General features: G+C 40.4%; 1 protein-coding gene across 2 annotated transcripts in view; it reads right to left on the reverse strand.

Annotated features, from left to right (window-relative positions):
- Window positions 1–27,885, reverse strand: part of sobpa (sine oculis binding protein homolog (Drosophila) a) — a 42,286-nt gene continuing 14,401 nt past the window's right edge. Inside the window, exons 4-7 of one of the 2 annotated variants that reach the window (XM_028566616.1) lie at window positions 25,225–25,376; window positions 13,052–13,147; window positions 6,232–8,278; window positions 1–4,831 (exon numbers count right to left, since the gene is read on the reverse strand). In XM_028566616.1, coding sequence (XP_028422417.1) covers window positions 6,233–8,278; window positions 13,052–13,147; window positions 25,225–25,376 — 2,294 coding nt within the window. In that variant the 3' untranslated portion in view covers window positions 1–4,831; window position 6,232. The remainder of the gene's footprint in view (window positions 4,832–6,231; window positions 8,279–13,051; window positions 13,148–25,224; window positions 25,377–27,885) is intronic. The other variant, XM_028566617.1, reaches the window with a different exon arrangement.

Genomic DNA, 27,885 nt, shown 5'->3' on the forward strand with positions numbered 1-27,885 from the left:
CTTCATGAGCAATTCACTGGATAAAACAAATACTGTTACAACACAAAAAAATATTATTTTCCAAAGCAATTTTGGCCACATGTTATGCACATGTTACAACGTCATGATAAAAAGACAGGAGATCATCTCCTCATATCACTGTTTTCTCCATTTTAATAATGAAAAAAAGCTTTTCACTGTTCACCAGGCATTTTCATTGGAATAGAATGCTCAGATCAAACCACCTTCATTTTTTTTTCAATTATTTGCAAATGCAAAACTTGTCAACAATAAATAATACTATAAAATGTACACAAAAAGATTGACAGTCCACCACAAGTTAAAACGTTGAACAGATTTGGATGTTTAGGAACAAGGGAGTTGGGAGGAGGGTTTCTTCTTAGCAAAAATGTGACGGTCCATACAAGTTACAGAAAAAGCTGATCATCTATACATTGACACTAGCTAGATAACAAAGTCGTTGTTTCTGGTATATTTCATTTTGTACAAAGAAGGGAGGGTCTTCTTTACAAGCGAGCATCATTGTCTTAACTGTAGAGATTATACAAGCAAGAGTTAAGGCAACTTCTCTGTTGTTTTTGAAAAGTAACATGAAGTCATGTCATGTTTTATTTTGTCTGTGGACCACTCGTCTATAATAGGGTTGGAGTTAGTTGTCATTGCATAATTCAGGCTGTTGACCAGGCCTGTAGTCCATCATCAAAAAAGGAATGCTGGAGATTTGTCACAAGTCTGTTTGCCATCACAAAGACTGATTCAGTGGTCCAGGATTTCCATGTGAGAGTTAGGCTCTCATATCTTCAATATCTGTCTCAGACATGGACAGTATACCGTTTGCAATGCCAACACAACATGGTGCAGATTTGGGTCAGACATAACATGCATGTTGGTTCGTCTGTGTGTGTCTAGTGTGTAACAAGAGAATCAAGAGAAAAACCAGACATAACAAAAGATTTCGGTTAGTTCCTCATCAAAAATCAAGCCCCCTTCACCTTTTTAAATCAATATGAAATTTCTGGTAAAGATAATGACTTGCTTAGAGAAATTCTGGGAGATCAGCCAGTAGAATTACAGTTGTAAGTTTGGCTGGTGATTGCAAAAGAAAAAGGGTCAGGAAAAGATCACCAAAAGAAATTAGCATTTGTCCTCTGGGGAGCAAATTAAAAGGAAAAATCAACATTTTGGGAAATTCACTTGTGAAGCTACAGCTGGCAGTCAGTTAGCTTAGCTTAGCATAAAGACTGGAAACCTACAAGCTATAATTTGTTAATTAATAAGCTTTAAAGGTGCTGGTAGGCAGTTGTTTTTTAAACTTTGTACAGATCTAGGGCAAGCTTTACCTCTGTCTCCAGTCTTCATGCTAAGCTAAGCTAAGCGACAGCTGGCAGAGGGGTCAACATCCTTTCATTTAACTCTGAGCAATAAAGAACTATTCCTTAAATTGAAATCCGGTCATTAGCTTTAGATACTGTATGTCAGGTACAAAGTAGATATTTTGTCCTGGGGGTGGCGCTAGAGGACAGCTCATGGAGAGTCAAAATTTGAAAGAGTTCATTCTCTGATTTAACATCAATGTGCTCGGTACATTTTATGGCAATCTGCCCACATAGCCATTATTCATCTCCACTGCTAGCAGGACAAAAATGATCAGTCTACAATGTCATATAACAACAACACTGACTTACATCTTTCTTTTCCTTCCAAAAGGATTTCCCTGGAAATGCTAGCAGCCTGTCAGCCTTAGTGCAGTGTATGCTAAAGTGTTAGCTTGTAGCAGTTAACAAAGGAGCTAACCAGGACACATGGATAATTAAAAAAAAAAAGAAAAAACCTCACTTAACAGTTGAGTTGACCAACAGAATAGTCTTTCACCTTCTTTTTAACTGCATGGTGCAGGCCCACACACTAACAAATAGGAAACTGTAACCAAAGGATAAAGGACAGGGCTGTATCAGTGGCTCAGATTTGTACAGGGTTGTAGGTGTTACCTACCATTGAGGATACTAAGGCCATGTCCTCAGTATGTTTTTGCAACCTGGGGGGACTTAACATTATAAAAACCTACAAACAGTTGGTATTTTATAAGTTTGATGACATTTACAGAAAGTATAATTGAACAGAATAAAATATAAAATTAGGTGTTTGGAGGGCTCATGACCTCTAACATCCTGGCTGTGGCCCTGTCTTTGTACAACTCCCATGTTACGGACATTAGAAACTACAGTGTCCAGTTTCTTGGTTACATCATCACTGGTTTCTGTTTTTTCACTAGCAAGATTCGGGATAAGAAAACTGACAGCTCGACAGGAAAATCTCAATTTTGGAGTAGGGGCGCAATTGCTCAATATCTATTCTTCAGAAATCACCTTTCATTTCAGAAATGATGTGCTTACAGGTATCTGTGAAAGAATTACAGAAAGGAATATCTCTACTAATGGACAATTCAGCAGAAGGTAGACAAGACATAAACAGGCAGCTTAAAAAGAGCATTTTCCCTGCCTTTGCTGGCAGAGAAATGAAGCGGGTGCGAGGAATTGCTTAAAGTGACACCAAAGCTGGGCCCTGGCTAGCGGCAAGCTAAGCCTAAATGCCTAACTAACAGGCGACAGATAGAGTTGCACACTGCTTACTCTGAGTCAACACTCTGTAATCTCAACTGGGCTCTCTGCTTGCACCTGCCTCACATAAACACGTACGCACAGTTACATTTACTACGTGCATTGTGTGTATGACATGAGTATGAGTACTGGAGGTATGCTTGTGACATGTGTATATGTGTATGAGTAACTGTCGGGCCTCAATTGGACACAGAATGAATCACACACGCTGTCTTACCATGACAGCAATAAAACAAAGGCTACAGGAAAAACAGTTAGATAGGATGGGGATGCAAAGCAATGCACACATCTAATGTAAATTATGATTAAGGATCAGGTAATACTGTTTTTGACATCCACTTGTGTTCTTCTGTATCTTTCTTTTTTCAAAATAAGTGCTTGTATTTTGGCAACTATAAATTATCTGGTCAAATCTTCAGTTTGAAATCCCGTTTCCACTGAAAACTAGGTGACATGTTTTGTTTCAACACACCAGAGGCCTTTTGACATATGATAATACCTTGTCTCACACTGGTACAATGTACCTCCTCCATAGGAGTGTAAACTAAATGCTGGCTTTGTCTGATGTCCCAGCTCAGAGGCTTAAGCTGTAGTGGAACTGGAACAGATCAAACTGGATGGGTGACAGTTGTGTTGCATTCACTTAAATTGCCCAAAAAATATGTACATATATCGTGCCACTGAATCAAGGACAATGTTGGCTTTAAATTTGGCTTAAAACAAATAATTATTGGCACAAAAAAAAAAAAATTAAGCAACTTGGCAGGACTGGTGGACAAGCAAGAGGCAATGTTTTAAATAGTTCTCAAATTATTTTCAAAATGAATTTGTCTTTAGTGTGTTTATTGTAGAAAAACCGTAGTGTACAGTTCCCTCCAGGTCTCAAAATGATTATTTATGAAGGAGCTGGCTTCCCTCTGCCCCCTCTAAATTCAGTGCAGTCAGTCTCAAACTAGCCCATTACAGGAACATCACTGGTAATGTATTATAGAAAAGATTGAGTACTAGCCTGCGGTATTGGCAGAGTTTCTACATTGCCATGCCATCCCGGTAGTTTTGGAGGTGCAGTAAGCCTTGAAATCTTCTTAAACAGCAGTGACCCGTTTACTGTTACTAGTATGGCTTACTGTTTAAGCACACAGACAGCATTCCAGAGGGTGTGAAAATGTCAATAGTATGAATGATTATCATGAAAGCTCTGTCTCATTCTTGTGTAACAACATATATTAAAATTTAATTCAAGAGCAAACACATAGATGCTACAGGAAAATATGGCAGAGATTGTATGATTCCACCCACACACTATTACTTGCTGGTGAATTTTAATATTGTATCCTCCAGTTTGCTGATTAAGTAGGAATAATTGGTGATTGTATGTCCAATGACAGTTTTCCAGCCTCTGATTGAAAAATCTCTTTAATTTGCCCTTTAGCTATATTGCATTAACTGTATTCATGCTTGTTATGCTTCTTTTTAGCTACCACCCATCACAATCACCCAGAACATTTTGTGTCAGGTTGGCAAGTACATTTTTGCTGGTTAGATAGAGCAGACTTTCGGCTATTTTTTGCCAGCTCTGTGGCTCTACGATCTAAACATCGAGAGATCCCTCTATACCTTAGTGACTAGTTGAGTGAGAAAAAAATATCACTTACTGGAGCAGAGATTTTTGTACCTGTGGTGTGGTACCAGGTTGGAGCATTTCATTGGTGGGTGGAAATCTCTTTTTGGGGATCCTTCACTTATCACTCTAGTGCGTTCCATAGTAACAGACAATATGGAGAGCAGTTGCTTTGATAGGGGAGGGTGGATAAGGTAGAAGGGGCAGTGTGGGCTGAGAGTCTCTAAATGAGGAGAGAAGCAGCGGGGTAAAGTCCTGCTGTTGCAGGGATGTGCTGTCTGCAGTTCAAAGGTCAAGCAATCCTGCTGGCCACAACATCAAGTCCGTAGAAGTTCAGTCCATCAGAGGGTCTGTCACATGGACAAAAGGAGTCCTGTCTGCTCTACTATGATACACATCAACATGTTTGGTTGGACTCTCATCAGTCGTCAAAGGCGATTTGTGGTGCTGGTAGACTGGACAATGAATGAGGACAAGAAAAATGTGCATGTGTGTGTGTGTCGCGGTGGTGTATTTGGGAGGGGTGGGATTTGGAGGTATGGGGTGGACAAGTGAGATTCGTTGATGGCACTGTGGTCCTCAGAGCGTCCATCTGTGAAACAGAGTAGGAGGAGAATTAGACTGAGTCACCCCCCACAGGATGTTTTTTGTTTCCGATGCATGAATCCAAGCAGGCCACCCCAACTCTCATTTCAAGGTGGGAGAATTAGGAATATTCAGTTCAGAGAAACAGGGCTCATACAAGAACCGCTCAAGAACAGTTTTGGTGTTAAAAACCACTACGGATCAAATTGAAAAAAATGCTGATTTTCAGCAGTGCTTCCTAATTTTGGGTCTGTTCTCTTTGGTACATGCAATCAGTATCAGCTTGAAGAGACTTTTGGGCAAATAAAGAATTAAATATTCAGCGTCTGCTTCTCTGGTGGTATCAATTTTACATAATGTTTAGATAATTCATAATGAATGCCTTGTGATAGTGCAGATAAGTAGGAAAGGTGAAATACAGCAAACATATTTCGCATTCGCCCCTTATAATAAAAAATTGTGTATCTTCAGGTATCTGAAGATTATTGTACATGGGGCTTGATTTCCATCTTTTGTCGCTATTAATTACTCTCTTTAGAGCACTCGCCTCATGCAACCACAACTTGAATTGGTCTTCAATTGCTCTTGATAACAATTTAATTTAATTAACAACTCATCATTAAATTTGGTATTAATGTGTTGAATAAATCCTTTGACATGATAGACTTCCCATTTCCGTCCTGAAGCTCATAGAGGTGTAATCTGCCAGTCAAAGTAAAGCAACAACTAATCGTTCTGTAAAATGAGAGCAATGTGCCCGGTCATGAGGAAATACTGTATATGTGTGTACAAAATTGGAAATTGAATGTGTTGGCTAAACACATGCTCTATTAGGAAATGCATTAAAAATCAAAACAACAAAAAAATGCACATGCATGATGTCTAGTATGTTTTCAATTATTATAATATGTATAATGTACGTTATTTTAATGTAATTTACAAGCAAGCTTGTTATCATGTCTCCTCCTGGTTCACTATACCTTTTAGAGGGTTAGAGTCAGTCCGTGCGAGTGTCCCTCCAAGTGACATTCAAATCACATCACCTGCACACCGTCTGTCACGGTGGAGTTATGCCACTTTTGAACATGCACTGACATTCTTTTTTGCTAATAATTCACTTATTGTTTGCTCCCCTGGACAAAAGAATAAATAACCCTCTTGCTGGAATTTCCCCAATTTCAATGTGATAACACTAAATGTGAATAGTAAACAACTTGTTAAAGAACATTTTGGAGATCATTTCAAATAGTTTAAAGATACATGCTAGGTAGTAAGAGATATTTGAAACATCAAAAGCGACTGATTATTTGATGGGTACCCCACTGTGAATTACAAAATGTCAATGATTAAAGAAGTCTGCACAACTGCATGAAAGTGTTTGTGGGAGCACACTGGGTGTAAACCCACCTCATTTGTTTTGATTGCGGATTCGCAGACACCTCCTCTTCAGCGGCGGCTCCAGCTCAGGACTCCCGTCTGCTGATAAAGGGGCACTGATGGAGCAGGACAGGATGGCCGTCTTGTCAGAACCGGGCTTTGGCACAGGCTGGATGACCACACAGCCTCCGGTGGACAGCAGCGGCAGGGAATAGGCGTGCTCACCCTCCTCCATGTTAGAGTCAGGATCTGGCTTACCCTCCACTGTGTCCGCCATCTCGTCTTGCACTGAGCCCCACTTCCCCGGCTCCCAATCTCCAACCGAGCAATTGTTCTCTTTCAGTGACTCATGCTCCAGCTCACCGTTGGCTGGCTGCTCCTCTGCCTCTCCTTCTCCTGCAACACTGTCTCCTCTTGGGTCAGGGTAAGACTCAAAGGCAGGAGTGAGAAGGGAATGCCATCCCGTACCATTGACTATGACATTACGTGGGGCAGCAGGGCTAGTTTGGAGGTGGGGCAGGGGTTGGGTCTGTGCTGTGCTGGGCAAGGGCGGTGGGGTATGGTTAGAGATACAGGGATTTAGCTGGCTCACTGGCGGATCCTCGTGGCAAGAAGGGCTGCTGTTTCTGGAGGGTGGGCCTGATGATTCCAGTGTGTTTGGGTGTGTGGCTCCTTCCAGCTTCGTAGCACTGAGGAGGCCCTGTGAGAGGGCCCCTTTCCCCCCATCACGACTGCCCTTCCCTTCCCAAAACAGCCCAGCAGCTGGTGGAGATCTTGATTCAGCCTCTGCCTCTATTTTGACCTGGACCCCAGGTAGCATCCTCTGAATTACCTGCTGTTGGCATGGCCTCTGGCCCACAGTTAGATCAATCACCCCATCCATCAGTCCAGGGCCGCTGGTTGGACACAGGTTGCCTGAATTATCCTCTGCCTTCACTGTCAAGTCCACCAGCGACGTCCTGCTTCTCTGTGAGTGTACAGGAGAGAGACGCTCTGCATCAGCTGGCTCTACTTTCTGCTCCCCTCTGTCAACACCAGAGGAACGTGGAGAATGGGGTCCAGTAGCTGTAGCTTCGGATGACTCTGGAGCACTGCGGAAGGTGCCACTACTCTCTGGCTGGTCCCTGGCTGTTTTGGGGCTGAAGGGAATTGGGATTGGAATAGGGATTGGGACTGGGAGGGGTACAATGACAGGGTAAGGGACCAAGAGAGTCGGTGGGGGTACCAATGGGGCCAAGGACGCCATGCCAAAGTTCATCATTGGGGGCAGAGGAAAGCGTCCATTGGGCATCATGTTGACTGGGGGGAAAGGGGGTAGGCCTGGCATGGGGAGACCATGGTGCATCATGCCAGGGTTGGGATTGGATGAGGGGTGGACATGTGGAGACAGCAGGGGCCTGTGCATGGGGCTTGATGCTGAACCCATGGTCCTGGGAGGAGGTGGTGGACCAATACCAGGGATGATAGGGTTTGACAGGGGGCTATGGGGCCCCCCTGGGTGGGCAGAGGGCCGAAGATATGGTGGACGCATCTGCTGCATCATTTGATGCTCCATGAACAGTGGCAGGGGCATGGGTCCCCGGGGTGTCATCACCATGGGAGGGCTACCAGGAGGTACCCCGACAGGTGGATGCAAAGTGGGAACAGGCGGAGGGTGAAGAGTGGGGCTCTCGTGGGGTCTGGGTGTGGGGATCTTGGCTGAGGAGGAGGAGGAGGGGGAGCAGACGGCAGCAGTGTCCGAAGGTGAGGCGGCAGAAGAAGTGGAAGGGGCCAGTGCAGAGGTGTTGTTAGGGCCCCCTGGTGAAGGAGCTTTACGCCGGAAGTCTGTTAACGGCGTCCCCCAGGATTCAGGAGTGAGCAGCTGGACCCCTCCACTGCACTCCATCTTACCCTCCCCACCAGCCCCGTGTCCTGGGTTACACAATGCTCCAGGCAGTGCAGCCTGGGTCTCCTTGTAGAAAATGTCCATCTTATATTGGTTCAGGCATTTGGCACTGCAGAACTGCAGCCTCCGCTCACCAGCACCAAAGTCCAGGTACTCCTTAGTGTGGCGTATATGTTTGCACCAGTCACACACCTGTAACAAAAAAACACACACAGTACACACAATCCATCAGCACCTGTGACTCTGCACACAAAAGAATTCTAATTTGTTTTACATCACAATCTCCTCTGAAGTACCCTGGTAAGCACAAGCTCAGCCTCCAAACCATCTGGAGCTAAACCCATTTAAAAAAAGATTATTTTAAAGGAAACTGATGCTGTTTCTAAATACTTTTACAGATCTGTCAAGAGCACTTAACACTTAACTTTGAAGTGTGCTTAAATGCACATGCCTGTGTGTATTTGATTTATGAAATATAGGTGTGTGTGTGTGTGTGTGTGTGTGTGTGTGTGTGTGTGTGTGTGTGTGTGTGTGTGTGTGTGTGTGTGTTTCTGTGCATATGTTTGAATCAATGTGCTTTCCTTACTGAGAGGTAAATGTGCACATGATGACATTCTGGTGCTAAGTGGTATTGAAGTGACTTTGTCTTTAACTTTGTGTGCTAACAAGGACTGCCCATTTAAACCTTCTGTTGGCAATAAAAAACACTCTCGGTCTCATTTAACCATAGATCCCTAGGAGACTGACACCCCAAGCACAACAAGAAAAAGACAATTTCCCTCAAATGGCCTTTCACATTTGGTATTGAAGTCTGTGTCAACTAGTAGTAAAGTTAAGTCAGTTTAAATGCTAGAAAGATCAATTGATTGGTCTTTTCCGAATTACATAGAAAACTGCTGCTGCAAGTTTCAGCTACCAATCATGCACATCAGGTCACATCCCAAATCAGTTTTGATCTGGGAAGGCATTTACTTGATGTTTTCCTTTAAATCTCTCTTAGGCAGAAAGTAAGTGTTGCAATAGCTTAATGCCAAAATGTTGTAATTTAAGATATGAAAGATTATGCCATTTATGCATGTTGTAATGGAAAGTAACACAAATTCATATTGTCTTAAAGTGGATACTCTGTATATACAGTAGAGTAGCGATTTCAGACCAATGTTCAACAATGTTACATTGGCAACTCTGTTTATCCAGTAGCCTCAAAAGACCAGAATGCAATGCAGCCATCTTTACGTACGTACGTACATACGTAGAAACTTTTAGAGAAGTGTAATGCATGTTAAAGTGCTAGTATTATTTTGCACTATTGTGCACCTGTACAACAACTAACTATAATGTTTGGGCAAGATAACACTTAACAATATAAAATACAATAACACCACAAATTTCTTCCTCAAAAATTGCAACTGAACTTTAAACGCCTCTGAAGCTTCATCCCTGACAACGATGTGAGTAGAGTATGAATGGCTTCATTTTCCAGTTGTCTTCTATTTCTAATGCTGATATCCAATCACATAACAATAAATTGTCATTGTTCTTCTTGGCACATACTAATAAATCTTTTTTTACTCTAATACAAATCAGAACAAAATCAGATCAATTATTTCATTTATAATAGGATAATAGGATATATTTTACGTCTCAAACTAAATTTCTTGTCACGTGTTGTGCTGTAAGACGCGATCACTTCGGTATGCAGAGAGCAAACATGAGAAGGCTAAATTGAAAAGTTGTCTTTCTTGCTCACTGTGGTGGCAAAGATCCCAAAACACCCTGCTGCACTGTTTCATCACTGTTATACACCTTTGCGGCACAAAAAGTGCAAATTTTTCTTTGGTGAGAAAATGAATGTGACCCTAGTAGAGCAGATAGCAGTGGGCGAGCCCTGAACACGGCGTTACTCGTCAGGCCACACACAGCTCACTCTGTCAGCTCTGGGAGGAGTGGCAGGTCCTTGCTGGAGATAATTAAGGCATTAATCAGTTGTCAGACCCCTCAACGACATCCATCCATCACACAGACCCTTAAGCCCCCCTGCTGAATGTTAATAAGTTGAGGGATGCAACCGGAAGGTGGATAAACTCCTTTTGCATGCAGCAACTTTGGTTTATTTGGCAGGATCCTGTCTGGCAGCAGCTAAAAGACAATGGATTTATATGGGCTGTTTGGACAGATGCACTGTAGCATTTGCCAGGATTTTAAAAGAACAAGTACATAGCATGCTGTCCTGCAGCTGCTACACGTGTCACAACATCAGGTTCTTTGCATATATTATGTGTTTTACATCAGATTGTCTGGTTCAAGGTGGATTGAATCAAGCAGAAGCATCTTCCAAAAGGACAAAAGTTTTAAAAGATGTTCTCTGCATTCGTAATAAGTCATTATGCAGTGTCACTCGGGTGGGATCACTTGCACAAACGCAATTCAGGAGGAATTTCTGACGCTAACACATGTACGGGACAAGCACGTGGAGAACATAAGGAACCACAGATAGGAGACTGGACTACAAAGCGACTGCTCTGCTTAAACAGAACGCTGGTAGTGCTCAGATGTCAGTCCCTTGAATTCTACACATTTTAACTGCCCATTTAAAACTGGCTAATTCAATGAGCCATAACTGAGTAAAAGTCAAAAAGGCGCTCTCACAAGTTGAGTTTGAAAATGGTAGGACTAGGAGATTTTAAATAATAAATGTGCTGAAATTTTTCCTCGACTCAGAAAGACAGATGGAGAGCACTTAACGACTTTCTGCACTGTGAGTGAAATTTCACTGCGCATTACGCTAATGGAGTTGTGCTTTCTCTCTCTCTCTCTCTCTCTCTCGCTTGCTCTCTCCCCACTACACAGATGTTTGCAGTTGAATGTAATTATGGTCATTTATTTCCATCGTGGCCAACGAACCAGCATCGGTGGTGCAGTTTAACCGTTTGCATTACAACAATTATCGTGCTTCCAAACAAGCGCAACCACCTCAGCAGCAGTCATCGTTTTCTTCCTCCTCCCACCCTCTGGCCCAGTGACGCGGTCGGTGACATTTAAGAATCCCAAGATCGGGCAACAGCTAGTTAAGGTGTATCATTAGTTTAAATGAACAAGTTAGGTGAGGTGATGATCGGAGGAGATTTGAAAAGAGAATGCAGAAGATGTAGATGATGAAGAGGCAGAAGAGGAGGCGGTTGCAGAGGGTTAAGAGGCTGGAGGGGTTCAGAGGGCGCAGCAGAGATTGTAAGGTTTCATAAGAGGCTGTAGTGCCTGAAGAGGTTTTACACGAGTAATGAAGTGGGTTTAAGCAGTTGACGTGCATGAAGGGAAAGTCTTGCATATCCCCCTGTTAAGGGCAATATGTGATTCTTTTGACACTTCTCAGATTGCTGCTATAATCACATTGTGCAAAACACAAGGATTAAACGCATGGAAATGAACCAGGTGCTTGAAGCGAGCAGGTCGCTTGGTTTTAAGTTAAACTGTCTCGCACTCCAAACAATCTGCAGACAAGTATCCACTCTTGACAATTCAAGTCCACCAACGATGGCAAACAGAAACACTGCGCTTGTTGCATTGTGGATTCAGTCCAAAAACAAGATTATGTAGCGAGAGTCTGCCATCTTAAAGCACCTGGTCCATTGAAAACAGAAAACAGAATAAAGCTTCCACTAAAGTTTACACAAGAAAATTAAGCTTTGGCAGTGTTTAACAGACCATCTGCAACATGTGGACTTGTTATTATGATTAGCCAAAATATCAGTTTACAGTGGCCTCATTTATTGGAATATCTATCGTGATGGTTATAATTACTGGGCTTACATAAGGGGGAAAATATCTGGTTCATATCCTTTCCCAATGTTTTAAATTGGCTACACTGTGTACCTGATGTCATCATTAAATTCTGAACGGAGCATGAAGAGTTTAAACTGTAGATAAAAGCTAAAGAAGACCACAGCTATACTCCCTGTAAGGCCGCCCTTATCACAGCCAGCCATCACCATCAGTCATTATAGATGTGACATACAAAGGCCATTCTCACTTGGCCAGGTGAACTTCTATCACACTATATTTAACAGCACGCACAGTGAGTAAAATAACTCCAGCTGTAAGAACGATGAGACAGACCTGGTGGATTGCGTTTGAATATCAGTGCAGCCGACTGGACCTCTCCGAGACCAAATATCTCTGTTGGCATATGGCTGCCTGGTACACACTGGGAAATAAGTTTATTCCATCTCTTGCCGAGAGTTAGGTGAGAAAATTAAGCTACAGCTAGCCTGTCCAAACTTAAATTTGTAACAAAATCTGTTTACCAGCGTCCTGTGATTTTAGTGGGGATTATGTACTTCCTGGAGTCTCACCTGGCTGTCTGGAAACCTCACACAGATGGCAACACTTGTCATGTGTACACTTTGGTTTTTGTATGGAATAACAAACGAGATGTGAAACCAGGGTTTGGTTTAAATAAGTGGTAATACACTTGAATGTTCTTTTAAAACTACATTTTGTTAGTGGTATATATAGTGCAACTACATTGTATTTTAGTTGTGATAAAGGGCTTTTTTTTCTTTCACTAAATTATGAATGATCTATGTAAAATATATATCACAACACTCAATGAATGTAAATATAAATAAGTAAATCCTTAGTTTCCTTGTCTGATAACTCCTACAAATCCCCAACACAAGTCACTGAATATGATGTATAATGAAAAATGAGCAAAGCATATGATTACGCATGAAAAAGGTTATGAAAAGCTCAAACTTAAATGTGTGCAAACCTTATGTAAAACATGAGTGCCACTTGTGTGCTGTCTTATTTTTTGGGCTGACCTGAGATGGTTGATGTCTAATTGACATGTCAGGAAGAAATGAGTTGAAAATTATACACTTTTAACAAAGAACAACATCAAAACATATTTGTGCAGTAGCCATCAAGCTTAAACTCTATCTGGTGTTAAATGGTTATGGTCCTTACAAGCACATCGCTGTTTGTCTTGAAGACAAGCCTGGGCGTGTCCTGAGTAAAGCTGTGCTGGGGTAATTTCCCACCGAGGCCATCGTCGTCTCTCGCCTGGGGGGGGGAGAAATAATGGCTTCTTTTTACGAATGGACAAAATAAACAGGTGAACAGAGGCAACAAGGAAACTCAGAAAATGGAAAACAACACTGAGAAAGATGAACAGAAATGGTGACTGCAAAATGGGTGAACAGTCATAACACGATACTCTGAAACAAAACTGTGTGTGTGTGTGTGTGTGTGTGTGTGTGTGTGTGTGTGTGTGCGCATGCATGTGCAAGGCTGAGGAGTCTGCAAGACATTTAGTTTCAATCCTGTCTCCTAAAAATTACATCCCTGTGTGAAACGAAACTGCATTCTCAATTACATTTTGGGGGGAAATGTATTTTGTCCCAAATTTTTGTATTTTTTGTTTGTTTTTGACTATCACAAATACGTTTCTAATCAAAGACTGGAAAGTGGGGGGGGGAGGTCGAGGTAGATGGACAGGTCGAACAAACTGGAGACCACTGTTTGTGTCCCATGTGAAACCAGAAGTCAACGTTGACTTATTTTAAGTTACGTACATAATACAACTAAAACTAAACTAATATATGTATGTCATGTAAGCTACTTCATTTACGCGCGTAACTTGAATTACGTAACAAACGTAGGCTATTTATTTCGACCCCAACCACAATCTTTTCCTAACCCGAATCAAGTAGTTTGGTTTCAATTGACAACGTTAACACCATGTTTAAAAGGGTGACCGTTTCAAACGTCAGTGGGTCTGCTGCTGGGACGAGGATGTGTAGAATCCAGGAGAAAATACCTTTCTTTCCAAACGTAATTGAGAATACAGTTGAGTTGTATGGTAATGTTATTTTTTTTAGGATACAGGGTTGTTAGTTTCACATTCAAAGTGCTGCCTGCTACCACAGCAGTGTGTTCATTCAAACACCCATTTATTTCAGATAAAAATGGAAAATAAAACACATTTAAAATAGAAAACAAATTTAGTAATCACACTACACTAACATGAAAAAGTTTAAATAAATTGAAGGTTCTGATAATTGTAAAATATCTTTTAATACAGATATTTGCAGAAGCACTAGGCTACCATGGTAAAAACAGGAGCCATTAGTAAGTAAGACAGTCAGTAACTCTTCAGTCATCCTTGTAAACGTGTCTTGTATTGCCTCAATAAACTCAATGGGAGATTAGATACCATATTTAAAGGCCCTGTACACCCTCACAGGCAGATAAGACTTTTGCTTGGGTGGAATTTTGAAATATAAACTACCTGATTTCATTACTGTAACTTGTCATTGTAGGAAATGGACAGGTGTGTTACTAATACCATTAACCATGGCTCTGTTATGTTTGGAATTACAAGTCAGAGGGGGTACGGTTTAAATGATATGAACCAAATGAAGCATTGTAAGTGAATTTGTTTACACCTGTGCTTTTCTTACTGTGGCATGTCAAACTGTTTTTCAGGAAGAAAAAAAACTGAAAAAGAGTAAAGGAACAGGAAAACCTCCAGCTAATCCAAACAAGCAAATTTGTTCCAAGATTTGTGCTAGCCTTTCAAGTCTCTATGGTCACACCATACTGTATACGTAGCCTAAATTAGCTATTTTTATTGTGTTACATATAGTACAGCCATGATGACAGATGATTATGGTTACGGCTACGTAGCAGACGTTTTTATAAAAATAGGCTAACTATTGTGTCATAACCACGCGACTTACTGTCGCACAGTAGAGGAATTACCATATAGTACAGGAGAAGCTCGCAGGCAGTTTCGACTTACATTCACAGTTTAAGTTTAATTACTAATGTTAACTAGCATTTTAGTTAGCAAGAATTAGCCTGTGCCCATGTTATCCCCTTACATATACCTACACTCTCCGTCTCTGCAAGATTGGGAATGATTGAGATTTCTCTTGGCACAGCTACCAGAAGACTTACAACTTTCAGACACGTTGCTCACGTCACATCTATGTCGTCTCTCTCAGTTGGAGGCTCAGCGCTCACCGGAAAATATCTTCTAATATCCTTCACTGGTCTCCGTCCAGAGCAACGGGATCTGTTGGTCCACTTTATATACTGTCTATGGCTGACACCTGTGGTTATTTTCGCTAATGGTAAATATCTCAGCTTTCAGAAGTTCCTGATACCTCCGACTTTGAACTAGAACTAAGAGGCAGACGTGAACGCTCTTAATTACATCTGAACGACCAGACATGAACGCAGTGTGATTCAAATTAATGGTGGAGGTTCTTCTCCCCTAACAGGTGCAACAAAGCTAACTAAGCTAAGAGTATGCATGAATGAATGTATGAACTGAGCCATACCATTAGCCAATGTTAATCAGTTTCTTCATGCAGTTAATGGAACTTGTGATATATTTTTTTAATTTTTAAATGTGGGACTTTTTGTCATTTGAACAATGTAACAAGAGGTTAGTTAGCATTGCTAGCATATTTTACACACTCACTCATAATTGAAATGAAAAAAGGAACGCACGTCCCACGACTAACAACCCTTTAAATCAAAAACACATTGATCATGCCATGGCTACTTCACAGAATATGTTGTGCAGATCCTTTTAAATTAATGGCAGATATGAAAATAATACAATTTCAAATGAGTATTTTATACAAGATGGTTGTAAGTTGCTGCGTAATAAGCAGGCATAACATCACACTTAACGCCGTCTCGTTTCATTTTAAGAAAACGACAGACTCAGTTATATATGCAGTACTTAGAGCTTGTTGGCTTGGAGATGAATGTAACATTGCTGAAAAAAATGAAATACTGTGGTTGACACTACTTAATATTATTTGAACAGGGGAATCCCTGCACTTAGTGATCCTTGCCAAAAATGCGTTGCATGTTAGCAGTCAATATTTGATAATGAATTTTACAGTAACATTATGTATTCTTACATTAGGTAAACCAAGTAGTATATTTAATTTGCTGTATAGTACAGAACATTAGCTGTTATGGGTTTAATTCACCATGCTGTAGTGTACGAATAAACTCCTTTGAACATTTATACCATCTGAAAAAGAGCCACCTTCTCCTGCACACTGTGAGTCATTCATTATGTGCAGAGTGAAAGCCAAGGCAGTCAATGCTGTTATGCCAGGTGTGGGCAATTTTGTTACAAAGAAGTTATTGGAGAAGCTTTGTCTGGCACGATGCCAAATAGCTTCTTTGTGTTTCATTATTAAATGAAATGCACTTTTATATAATATAGACCTCAGTGGGATATAATTGATTCATATTTTAGAGCCACAGGGCACTGAGCCACTGTTATGAGGTATACATGTTCATCGTGCCGTTTTATACTGAGCCTATGCCATTAACAGATGAGCCACTGGCCCGAGCAGCTTTCTTTCATATCATGTTACCTTTAAATTGCTCGCTGCAACCCTTGATTTGTCATGGGCAATTTAGCCACCAGCTCGGCTCATCTCTTGATGATACCAAAGGGCGATTCTGGTGTGTATTCTACATTTTTTTTGTCCAAAGACTAATTGAGTTTGCCTCTGCTTCCATCTGCTTCCCTCACCTCCAGGTAGGGTTTCCCATTCCAAGCATGACATAAGTCAAATATTGCTGTCTTGTGTACTGCCGTTTGTGCCGAAAAGGATACAGTGTAAGAATCTGAGAAGAACATTGTCCACCACTGACTTTTACAATGTAACGGGAGATTTTTAACTAGAGATTGTGGGGGTCATGGTTATTTAGAAGCCGCCAGTGCACTAAATGAAAAGTAGGTGTAGACGGACCCATTTCAGCTACTTTCTTTCCCACTCACACACAAATACACACATACGCACAATGTCTCCTCACAGCCACGTCACACGGACACACTCAAAGACATTAAACGCACAGAAACATACGTGAATCTGGGCAGGCATTTGGGGATACACACACACACACACACACACACACACACACAGAGGCACTTTTGTGCTATTATTCTGTCTCCAGTTTGTGCTCTGACCCTCTGGCACTGAGCCAGTTCATTTGCATATTGTACTAATGAGGTGTTGGCACTGTGGACGAGGCGTGAAGCGCACACAGGGAGCCACACACAGATAAAGGAGATGGGATTACGATAGATAGATAGATAGATAGATAGATAGATAGATAGATAGATAGATAGATAGATCAACACTTTTTGCCTGAGCACACTGGGGAAATGCAGTTTCTGTGCCAGTTGTGTTGTTCTTTTAAAGGTGCTTTTCCCTTATTGGTGATCCATCATGCCAGCAAACTACAGCTGCCACCCAGTTGAAGTTCTTTATATGAACGACAGAGCAGGACATCGGTCGCCTAGCTCCCCTCTGGCGACTCCACCGTCCTGAGGGGACGTCACACCAGCTGCCAATGTGCTAGCTTCCATCTGGGCACGGATACAAGTCCAGGTGTGTGTGCCCGTCACCTGCCAAAAGAGCTGCATTTCCCAAAGAAAGATGCTCGTAGACAGGCTCTCCAAATCCAAAGACAAACACAGCCGAGCGCAGCTAGGGCTCATCCCAAATCCTGAAATGAAGGTGCAGTCCTGGCACTACGCATATGACAGGCTCTTCCAACAACAACAAAAAAAGTTTGTTTTTAATTTTTATGTTTTGAAAAAACATCCCAACACCAGTTCAATTCTGTTTGCAGTGCAATGAGGAGATTTTCACACACATGCACAAAAAAAAACCTTTTTCCAGGGTTGTTTGGTAAGGGTAGTGGTATTTTTGGCGCTTTAATAAGTATAAGTATAATTTTTCAAAGAACTGGAAAATAGGAACAAGGTAAGCACTTCAGTTCTTTAAAAACAAATATTTAGCTGGTTTGGAGCTTTCGTTACAACAATAAATAGATCTTTTGAGCATATTGCTGGCTATCATCTATAATGTTGTTCTTTATTGCAGGAAGGCCAATTTCCCTGTACTAAATGCCGTTTTTAAAGGTTGTAGAAAATGCTATAGTCGCAAAGAGTATTTCCTTGCTTAAAGTCATCATCACAACACAGTATGAAATGTGCAATATGAGGCGTGCCTGCAAATTCACAAATAAGGTACATTTTTTACTGCATCTGAATCTAGTTTGCCACACCTAAAAGTTTGAAAATAGACACAAAGGCATGACAGTTCGTGTGTGTGGCTCTGCTTGTACAATCTCAACGCCTAGTTAGCCAGAGTTACTTTTATCTTTATTTAAGCTGAATGGCTGGCAGCTATGAGATAATCACCTTCCTCTCTGTGCCCTGAAGCTGTCTCAGGCAGGCCTCAAGTCTTCCTAGTCTGAGCTGCAATATGCAGACACATTACACACTTCATCACACACACACACAAACATTTCCACAAGCACATTTATACATATACAAGACACAGTAACACACACATACAAGCTCATACACCCTCTCCTCTCTTATTCATTTTGCGTGCGTGCCCTCCTTGGCAGCCGATGGAGATGCAAAGTAAATTGTGGAGTGTTCAGTAGCAAGGAGGCAACCACGGTGTGTGTGTGTGTGTGTGTGTGTGTGTGTGTGTGTGTGTGTTTGAAGTGATGTGACATTTCTGGGCTGACATGAAGCGGCACTCTGCCCCCTCACGCCTGGAGGGAGCTCCTGGGGAAAAACACTGATGGAGGTCTGGGGTCTCCTGGGGGGAATTTCATGGTGTGAACCAAAAAACCCTGCGCTTCAGCAGAAACGACCTGTAAAACTGTCCTCGCTACCTGCATCATGCTCTTTTAAATATTGTGGAAACAGAAGACATGGCTTAAACTGTATGTTTATTTGCATGATGCAAAAAATATATATAAATATAATTAATATAATTAATATAAATAATATAAATATATATATATAAATAAAATGTGATCCTTACGTACGCCACTTCTTTCTATCAGGATTTTAAATGAGTCCTCCCTCTAGCTGCTTTTCAACCACAACATACCAGCCTACAATCAACCAGGCAGCATTTTTTTCTTTTGAGTATTTCAAGCCCAAAAACTCCTGAACACAAACCAAACTGCAGAGAAAAGCAGACTGTTGGAACTATTGCAACAGAAACAAGCTACATTTCATCACAATCGATGTCACAGCAACAGACCCGCATGCAGCCTTTAACCCTTGTGTTAAATTTGACCCGTTTGAAAAGGTTTTTTATATCAGAAATATGGGTTTCTTTCAACCAAATTGCAGAAAATTAACATGGATGCATGGATATATGTTGTATGGGTTCAATACAACGTTCTATGCAGGTCAAATGAATGATTACTTTCATTGAATTTTGGGTGTTTCATTCTATTTTATAGCGTTTGAAAAAAAAAATAAGTTTAAATGGTTTTCAAACAGTATCCTGATTAAACTTTGACCAGTCTGTGATCCACTCAACATCCTCTGATCTTAGTCAAAATAATTCATAATTTCTGCTTTTTCACCTCAAAAATGAGGTATAATGTCATATAAATTTGGTTTATGGACCATGAATAAAGAAAGCTTTGAAAGCTTTTTTGACAAAAACTTTTAAAAAATTGCCAAAAGCATTGCAAAAAGGGACAAACTCAGCGGAAAAAAACCCTTAAAATTTTTTATTTTCAATTTTGACCCGGTAGGACAACAAGTTAATGGTCAACGGAAGACAACACAAGGGTTAAATTCCAACCTTAATAATGTGGATGATATGTGTCGTGTATAAGGCCGACTGACTCAATGAGAAAGCAATGCCTCCTCTAACCTACACCTTTTTGCCGCCTTGCTTCACACTCACAGAAGGTAATTCATCACTGCTAATTGCCTAACTTAATCTTGGCAGTGTGTCCAATCAGCATGCATGTTTATCGGTGTATGTGTGGGTGTAAGATAGCGGGAGAAGCCGTACGGCTGCGTGTAAGAGCATGACAGTTTAGCAGCTTCTACCTACGGCTGAAAGCAAAACTCCGCCCTACATTTGAAATTAATGCTTTTAATCCTCGAAACTGTTCAATATCATAAATGTTGAACATGTCAATTCTCAGGGAACTTTCACTGTTGTTATACCACCTCAAACTGGCTTTTGCAGAGCACAAACCAGCAAAATACACACACCCTAAGTTGCAGCACATTACAAAAAGAAAAGAGCCAAACTATGTGTCTGGATCAATAGTGGACAGTCAAAAAGTAAATGAAAGTGAGCATGCAGAGTGAGGAGACGGACAGGATGATAGAGTAGTGCGAGCTGCACCTTCCATACAAACTAATCCAGAAGCTTAAGGCATACAGTAAACAGGCACATAAGTGATTAGCCGCAGTTAAACTATCAATCATCTTTCGCCACACACACAAACACAAGCTACATAATATAGAGTTATACAGAGATGTGAGAAAGTAGCAACCATAGTCACCCTAGGAGGGGATTGGGTTTCATAGATGAGGCAGCTGAAGATATTTCATGCAACATAATGCCGGAGCCGTTGCCCGCCCCCTACATCCCTCCTCCTCCCCCCTCCTCCCTTGTCTCCTCTCCCCTATCCAAAGCACACGCAGACATGAGATATTTCTTTTCAGCCCTGACAATATATATTTTTTTTTCAGTTGGGAGCCTGCAGGCCGTGTTGTTGTGGCCAACCTTGTGGGTGAATGAGAAAAGAAACATGTGGGTATCGCTTACACAAATGGCCTTCATGAATGTGCGAGAGCCAGACAAAATATAGAAGCTGAGCCGCCGTGGCAGAGCAGGCCTTTCCTGTATTTGTGATGTTTGAACATGTGCATTGTTCTGATGGATGAAAGAAACATCCAACATGGCTGACTGGCTTCTAACCAGATGTATGTATTTCTATAAACTGCACACAAGACCATCTCCAAGACTGATTTTCTGAGAAATCGGCTGGATTGCCTAATGTTGGTAACTGCACCTAATTTACGAAAACCTATTAACTAGGCCAATTTAACAGAACTGAATAAACCCAGTTAGGGTTGGGGAAATGAATCGATTCTTAGATGCATGACAATTCTCATTATGTCTTGATGCAGAAAAGTTAATAATTGTAAACAAAAGCATACTGTATGGTCAAAGTGGTTTGACATTCAAACATCGCCAATTTCCAACCGGCTCTGTGTCACTGCAGTACGAGCAGTAAACACAGATGAACTGCGCCCACTTCCCTCCATGCTGCACTGCCCAGAACTCCTCACTTAAACTGAAAAAGGCAGCTGGATGTCGTGCAAAACGGCTGAAAATCAGCAAAGTTTCACTGTAAGCTTTGCTAAAATGTGTCTTCACATGTGCATTTTAACCAGTACGTTGGGCCAGCCCTTTATTAATCAGTGCAAGCTGCAGATCACGAATTATCAACAAGTTAGAGTCTTATGATGGAGCATTACTGATCATGTATTTGTCATTTATTTTTTCTTATTCACAATATGCCGGTATTGGAGTGTCTTAACTCTTACAGAAGAATTATGGCCAATGAGCCACCAATCAAATGTTTCTATTTTCCAAAATAACACCCCTAATGCAAGTTGTGTCTAACTAAACTAAAAGATAATAAAAGTAAATTCATCATATTATTGCATCAAGAACAGTTACTGTAATGAACAAGCAAGCAAGTGTGTTCAAAGTACCTGGACTGCTAATTTGAATCGTACGATAATGAAACAATAAAAATGCATTATTATGGTATTTTGGAACTATTAGTTTTATAGTAAATGTTATGTTGCTTGATGCCCCCTGCTACTACTATCAATAGTATTATTATGAGTCATATTTCTACTATCATTGTTGCTATTATTACTGCTGTTATTGCAACTTTTAATAGCTCTACTATTACTAATTTAAGTCAAATCTCTATTTTTTTACTAGTTGACTGGCATGCTGCATATTAGAGCACATATACTGTATACGATTTTCTCTAAGACTGATATGATCTAGCCTGTCACTTAGAAATTCTGACTTTTTTTCAACTATATATTGCATGAAGAGCTGTCACCGCAGTGAGAGGACTTGCTTTGAAATGTCTTTCAAAAGTCTAAGGCTGATCAAGAGAAGAGCACAGACAAATGGAAAGATTATTGCTGAATCTTTGGTTTTTTTTCCACTAACTTTCTCTCTGTGTGTACCTTAAAGGCCACCTTATAAATCTTCAATATCTTCCAGCTCCACTATCCACAAATATGTCCGTCATAAAGTCAGAGCATAATGCAGAGTTGATGATATCATATTGGAACTAAACAAACTGTATGTACTTTACAGAATATACTATATACTGTATAACGATCACAGTTTGAGTAAGGGAAATACATACATATTTTAAATGACTCTGTCTTGATATATATCTTTATATAAATATGTTTAACTTTAGACAAGGCCCATAGATTCATAGCAGAGTGCTTTCTTTACATCCGCTTTACATTCAGTGTCATGTTAAGCAGCCTCCCTGATTAATCTCTGATTGATTTGGAGCTTCCTTGTCAACTTTGTTGTGTCAAATGGCATAGACTTTTATCTACTTTTTTTCTGACCTTCTCTGAAGCTCAGAGATCAAAATAAAAGCAGTTCAAGCGCTGCGTTTTAATCGGATACGAAGCTCTAACGCTCTTGCAACTTTCTGTCGCAGGCAGTTCGCGTTCTCCCACGAGGTTTCAACATGTCAGACTCTCCCTTGTCATCACCAGGAGAAGACAGATCATTTGTCATCACTTCAACATTTAGTACAATGACAACTAGAAACTTTCTATAAACGTAAATGAGCTAAAATGTTAAGGCAGAAAATGAAAAACACATAGTATGAGCAACAGTACAGTAGACGCAAGGCTCGGCTTGATTCTCATGCTTTGGCAAAAAGTGTCAGAAAATAAAAAGAAATTGGATATCACTAACTGAAATGAACAGACATACTCTAAGTGCACCCCTACTTATTCCTGCTCCAGTGCAGTGCTTGAAAAGTGATTATGTTTAGATGAATAACTGACTTCAGGACAGACAAGCAGGAGAGTAAAACACGTTATACTCACAGCGTAATTCCTTATATATCCCAGCTTTGGTACAAGAGAGAAAGGAGATTGTTTAACTACAGTCATCGGGGGGTGGGGGGGGGGGGTAATGAGAACACAATAACAACTTTGATATTTACTGTCTTGCGTTGTATGCACCACAGTGACCTAGTCATTTTGGAGTTGATTGCCTAAAGGTCTTTTTTTGTAATAAAACCCATGATTTATTCTCAGTGGTTTCTGGGTTTTTAATGTATTATGTAGGCTACTATGCATTTTGTATTCAAGCCAAACCTGAAAAGGTAATGAGAGGGATTTTTTTGCTCAAATTACCTTTTGATGTCTTGATGTCAGAATTAAGCATTATACAGTAATTGCTGAAGCTACAACAGATAATCTCCTGCTCACAGTATTACAGCTATTCTACCAAATGTCATGAAAGCTTCATTTAGCTCTGTCAGAAGCAGAATATAGTATGTGTTTATTTAAAGAGCTTACCAGATGATGTCACATTTTCTGGCAGCCATATTAGAGGCTCCCTGCTCTGGTAGATGCTAGATGTGAACCCACTGAAAAAGTCACCAAATGATTCAGGCATACTATGCAAGCGTCAACGCTTAAGTTAGCAGCTAGCTAACGTTAGCTGTGAAGGGTTAAGGTAAGGGTTAGTTTAAAAGAGCTATATCTCGTTACTTATAAGGTTATAACTTTCAAGTTCAAATAACAAGTCATCGTGTTGACGCCTGCGCAGTAGCCTATGGTGGGTAGGATCTAGCATCTACCCTCTGCTCTAGCGCCAATACAGATACAGTTATTGAACTTCTGAGCTTTGCTATCCCAACAGAACCTATTAGACATTTTTTATTTGTACTCTTTTTACACATTAAAATGAACACTGCAAACTCAAATAACCAGTTTTTGTGTGTAAATACTGTTAGCAACTTAGCTTGTGCACCAGAGTATCACGTTAGCTAACTGTCAGTTTTACAAATCTGGTTTGCCCCTTAGTAAAGATAGGTATTAGCTACAGTTATAGGTAGCTAGTAGTTGTGTGTTATCATTGGGATTGGTTGGTCTGCTAAATACTTTAGTCAGTTGTCTACAAATGACAAAGGTTTTTCCCTCCCTGAGATTAACTGAGATGCCCTCTCAAGCTACAGTTTAGTCTGTGTATAGCACTGCTGTAGATAGGAGTTTACAGTGTAAACTTGAAAATAATGGAACCTTATTGGGCCTTTGGCTTTTCCGCCTGTTCTTGTGAACATTTTGTTAACATGAGTGTAATGTCTGAAAAAGCAAGTAGGCAATAGTTACCCCTTCAGAAAAAAATCCATTAAATAAAAAAACAATGACTGGAAATTGGAAATTTAGCTCTGACACTATAATGGCAAATTGAAACGAAAGAGTGTTGTCAGTGGGGTAGTTATGCAATTTATATACCATCTATTAAGTTCTCGTGTTCAGTACAACCATGAGTACAACTTAACCAAACTGTTTTATTTCAAGTTCTTTTAGCTACCTAACTTAACACTAACTTTGCCGAAAATTGTTTACTTGCCTAAACTTGAAGAAATAGTGCGCCATTTTGGGAAATATGCTTATTCATCAAGAAATAGTTACACCAAGTTACCAAGTAAAACCACAAATTGTCGGTTTTACATTACTGTTTATGTTGTGGCAAATGAGATATATTGTGTTGATTGTGAGCTTTAGCTTTACTACTGTATCGGTCTTTATGCTAAGATGTGCTAATGGCCTCCTACCTCAAGCTGCTTACACACACAGACATAAAAATTGTATAAATCTTTTCATCCAACTCTTAAAAGTGAATATGTGTATTTCCCAAACTGTCAAACTATTTCTTTCAAAAGCAAAAACATTTTCAGCTGATGAACACTATGACAATAGCATCACGTCCAATTCATGCTATTCTCGACGATCGTTCACCACATTGTAACAATACATTGCACACTTACAAGTATAGACTTATTTCATGCTTCTTTTATGAATCTTTGAAACCATGCTGTCAATCTTATGTTCTCCTCTGGGACTCACTGATGATCACATGTACTTGCAAGGAGATTTGGACATACTGTATCTGCAAAGCCTCTGAAAGATGTTATATTAAAATGTCCAGCTGATGAGAAGGAAGGAATCTTACCTTGTTTCTCTTAAAATAGGCTCTGCGGCAGGCGGCGAAGCACTTCTCACTGCAGAAGCTCTTCAACTCACTCCCCATGCTCAGAGAATATCGTTTGACGCCAACCTTCTGGCACCAGGCGCACATGATCTGCACATTGGATGCATCTTCATCTAGAAACAAACAACAGCGAAAGTGAGTTAGGATGGAGCTGAGTGTATACTGTTCTTTCCCACATTATCTCTTTAAAAGCCACAGACCATTATCCTGGACATTCATGCAAGGTGCCATCAATGGATAATGCCAAATATTTTTCGACTTAGGCCTTATATAAGGTTTTATTAAAGCAGAGAATAATAACACACATGCAACAACTAGATGTATAAAACACAATGACCAAAAGGCATTAACTTCACTGACTCAACCCAGCTGCAGAGCTGGTTAAATCCACTCAAGACTCAAGCCACACAACCACTGCAGGATTTATAATGAAGGCCTGCCATGGGTAAATGTAGCTGAGCTGAACTGACCTGAAACCCCACCCATCAATTTACCACAAACTCCACACAGTTTATTTTTTTTTATCATTTTGCGTTGTTTATCCCCAAATTATTCATGATGAAGACACTTTGAGGGCAGAGAGTACCAAAAAAGAACTAGAAATAACTGGCACAGTGAAACAAATATTCCCATCATATACATACATAGAATGGAGTTCACATGAAATAGACATCGTTCTTAAGAATAAATTTGTTCTTTAACCCCACTTACGCAGTTTTCACAAAGATTCTGGCATTCATCGATGTTTTCTATTTGGGATTTGTTCTTAGGTAAGAACAGAATCTATGCACACTCAAGAGCACTCTTACGCACAATTGAGAGCTGACATGTTTGTCCAAAATAAGTAGTTATACTGTTTTCATCTGTTCTAATTTAAAATATTAATATTTCTTTATAATTTTGTAACTAATTATTTTTATTATTTTACGCATAATTATATGTTTGTTTGTTTTAATAAATACACACTACACTTATACTTCTGCTCATTCGTACAGCACTTTGAATTGCATTGTGTATGAATTGTGCTAGGCCTATACACTGTACTTCATCAGTTCCGTGCCCTTCTCCGGATACAGCCCTGCCATCTCACGCCCTTTAATGGGAATTAACGGGGCGTTTACCTATGCTAAATACGAGCAACGGGCACGAGCTTTCAAATTATGAAGACATTGGGATTCATCATTCTAAGAACACACCTGTGAACAATTCTGCTGTTTTGAGAACACCTCATGAATCAGACGTAGACTTTTCTTAGAAACTTTCTTACGAACAAAAATAAGAAAAAAAATTAGGAAGATATTGGTGAATGAGGCCCAATGAGTCCTAATTATATAGGGTTAGAGCTAAATTGCATGGTGATTGTAGACAGTTACTGTGTTAATTGGTCAAATATAGAAACTAAGTAAATAATAAATAGGCACAGTTAGAAGAAAGAAATGAGACAGTGATAATTAGTAGTTTTCTTTAAGAAATTACAATATAAAAGTACAAAGTATTAAATAATACATGTAAGAAATATCTGAAATAGAAAAAATACATGTGGTATTAAAATGACACACAAGAGGCACCCAGATAGCTCAGTTGGTAGAGCAGGCACCCATGTATAGATGATTACTCCTCGACGCAGCAGGCCCGGGTTCGACTCCGACCTGCGGCCCTTTGCTGCGTGTCATTCCCCCTCTCTCTCCCCTTTCACGTCTTCAGCTGTCCTGTCAATTAAAGGCCTAAAATGCCCAAAAAAATAATCTTAAAAAAAAACATAATAATAATATATAATATTGCCAGTTGCAGTTATAACAGTGTTTGTTGGGGTTAGTGGGTATTTGTGGGCATTTTTGTAGCACAGTCCCGGCTTGCTAGCCTGGGAAAACCCTGACAAACTTCCGGCAAATTTGAGATTTGTTCTGCAAGTCAGTCTGGCCAAGAGCCCATTCAAGCCCATTTCCAATTTTTCCAAATTGAGGCACCAATCACAACCGTTGAGGCGGGCTTTACACGATGACGATAGCGCAGCGACGGCGAGCAGCTTTTTGTTAAAATTCAACATGACGGCCACCAAAGCGCAGCAACCCGTTGATGCCGCTGTCGCTGCTACGTCGGGATCGTTGCTCTGATTGGTTGAAGGACTATCCAATTGCGCCCAGAGGCATTTGAGCAGCGTCCGTTGGTGACAATCCCTTTCGAAAAGGGCTGCTAATGAAGCTTGCCTAGACCCACTCTCAGTTACAACTGAGAAGGGTCTGGTGTCAACCAGGCTACCGGTTTGCGTGTGGTTATCAATAAATGGGGTCCTTTTATGAGTATTCCACTATTTGGTTTTCTTCAGTTGATATACTGTATGTAAGTGTGTAAGGGTTAGCCCTAACTCGATTCGGAGTAAATTTACAGTTGACCAAAACATATCCCTCCTTCAAAAGAATTTCATTTTGTCCACAAAAACATGTTTGAGAACAACAAAATGTAATACATAAAAAAGCTACAATAATGACTTCAAAGCTAGTTCCTTGTTTTAACCTTTGATTTAGAGGTATGTGAGTGTGTGTCAGTGTGGGCAACAAATGATTTTAACAGATCCTCAGTGACAGTGACGTGCCTCTAAGCTGACTGCTGGTGATGAGCTGC

This window comes from Perca flavescens, chromosome 20 (assembly GCF_004354835.1).
Source record: "Perca flavescens isolate YP-PL-M2 chromosome 20, PFLA_1.0, whole genome shotgun sequence".
In the NCBI taxonomy this organism is placed as follows: Eukaryota; Metazoa; Chordata; class Actinopteri; order Perciformes; family Percidae; genus Perca; species Perca flavescens.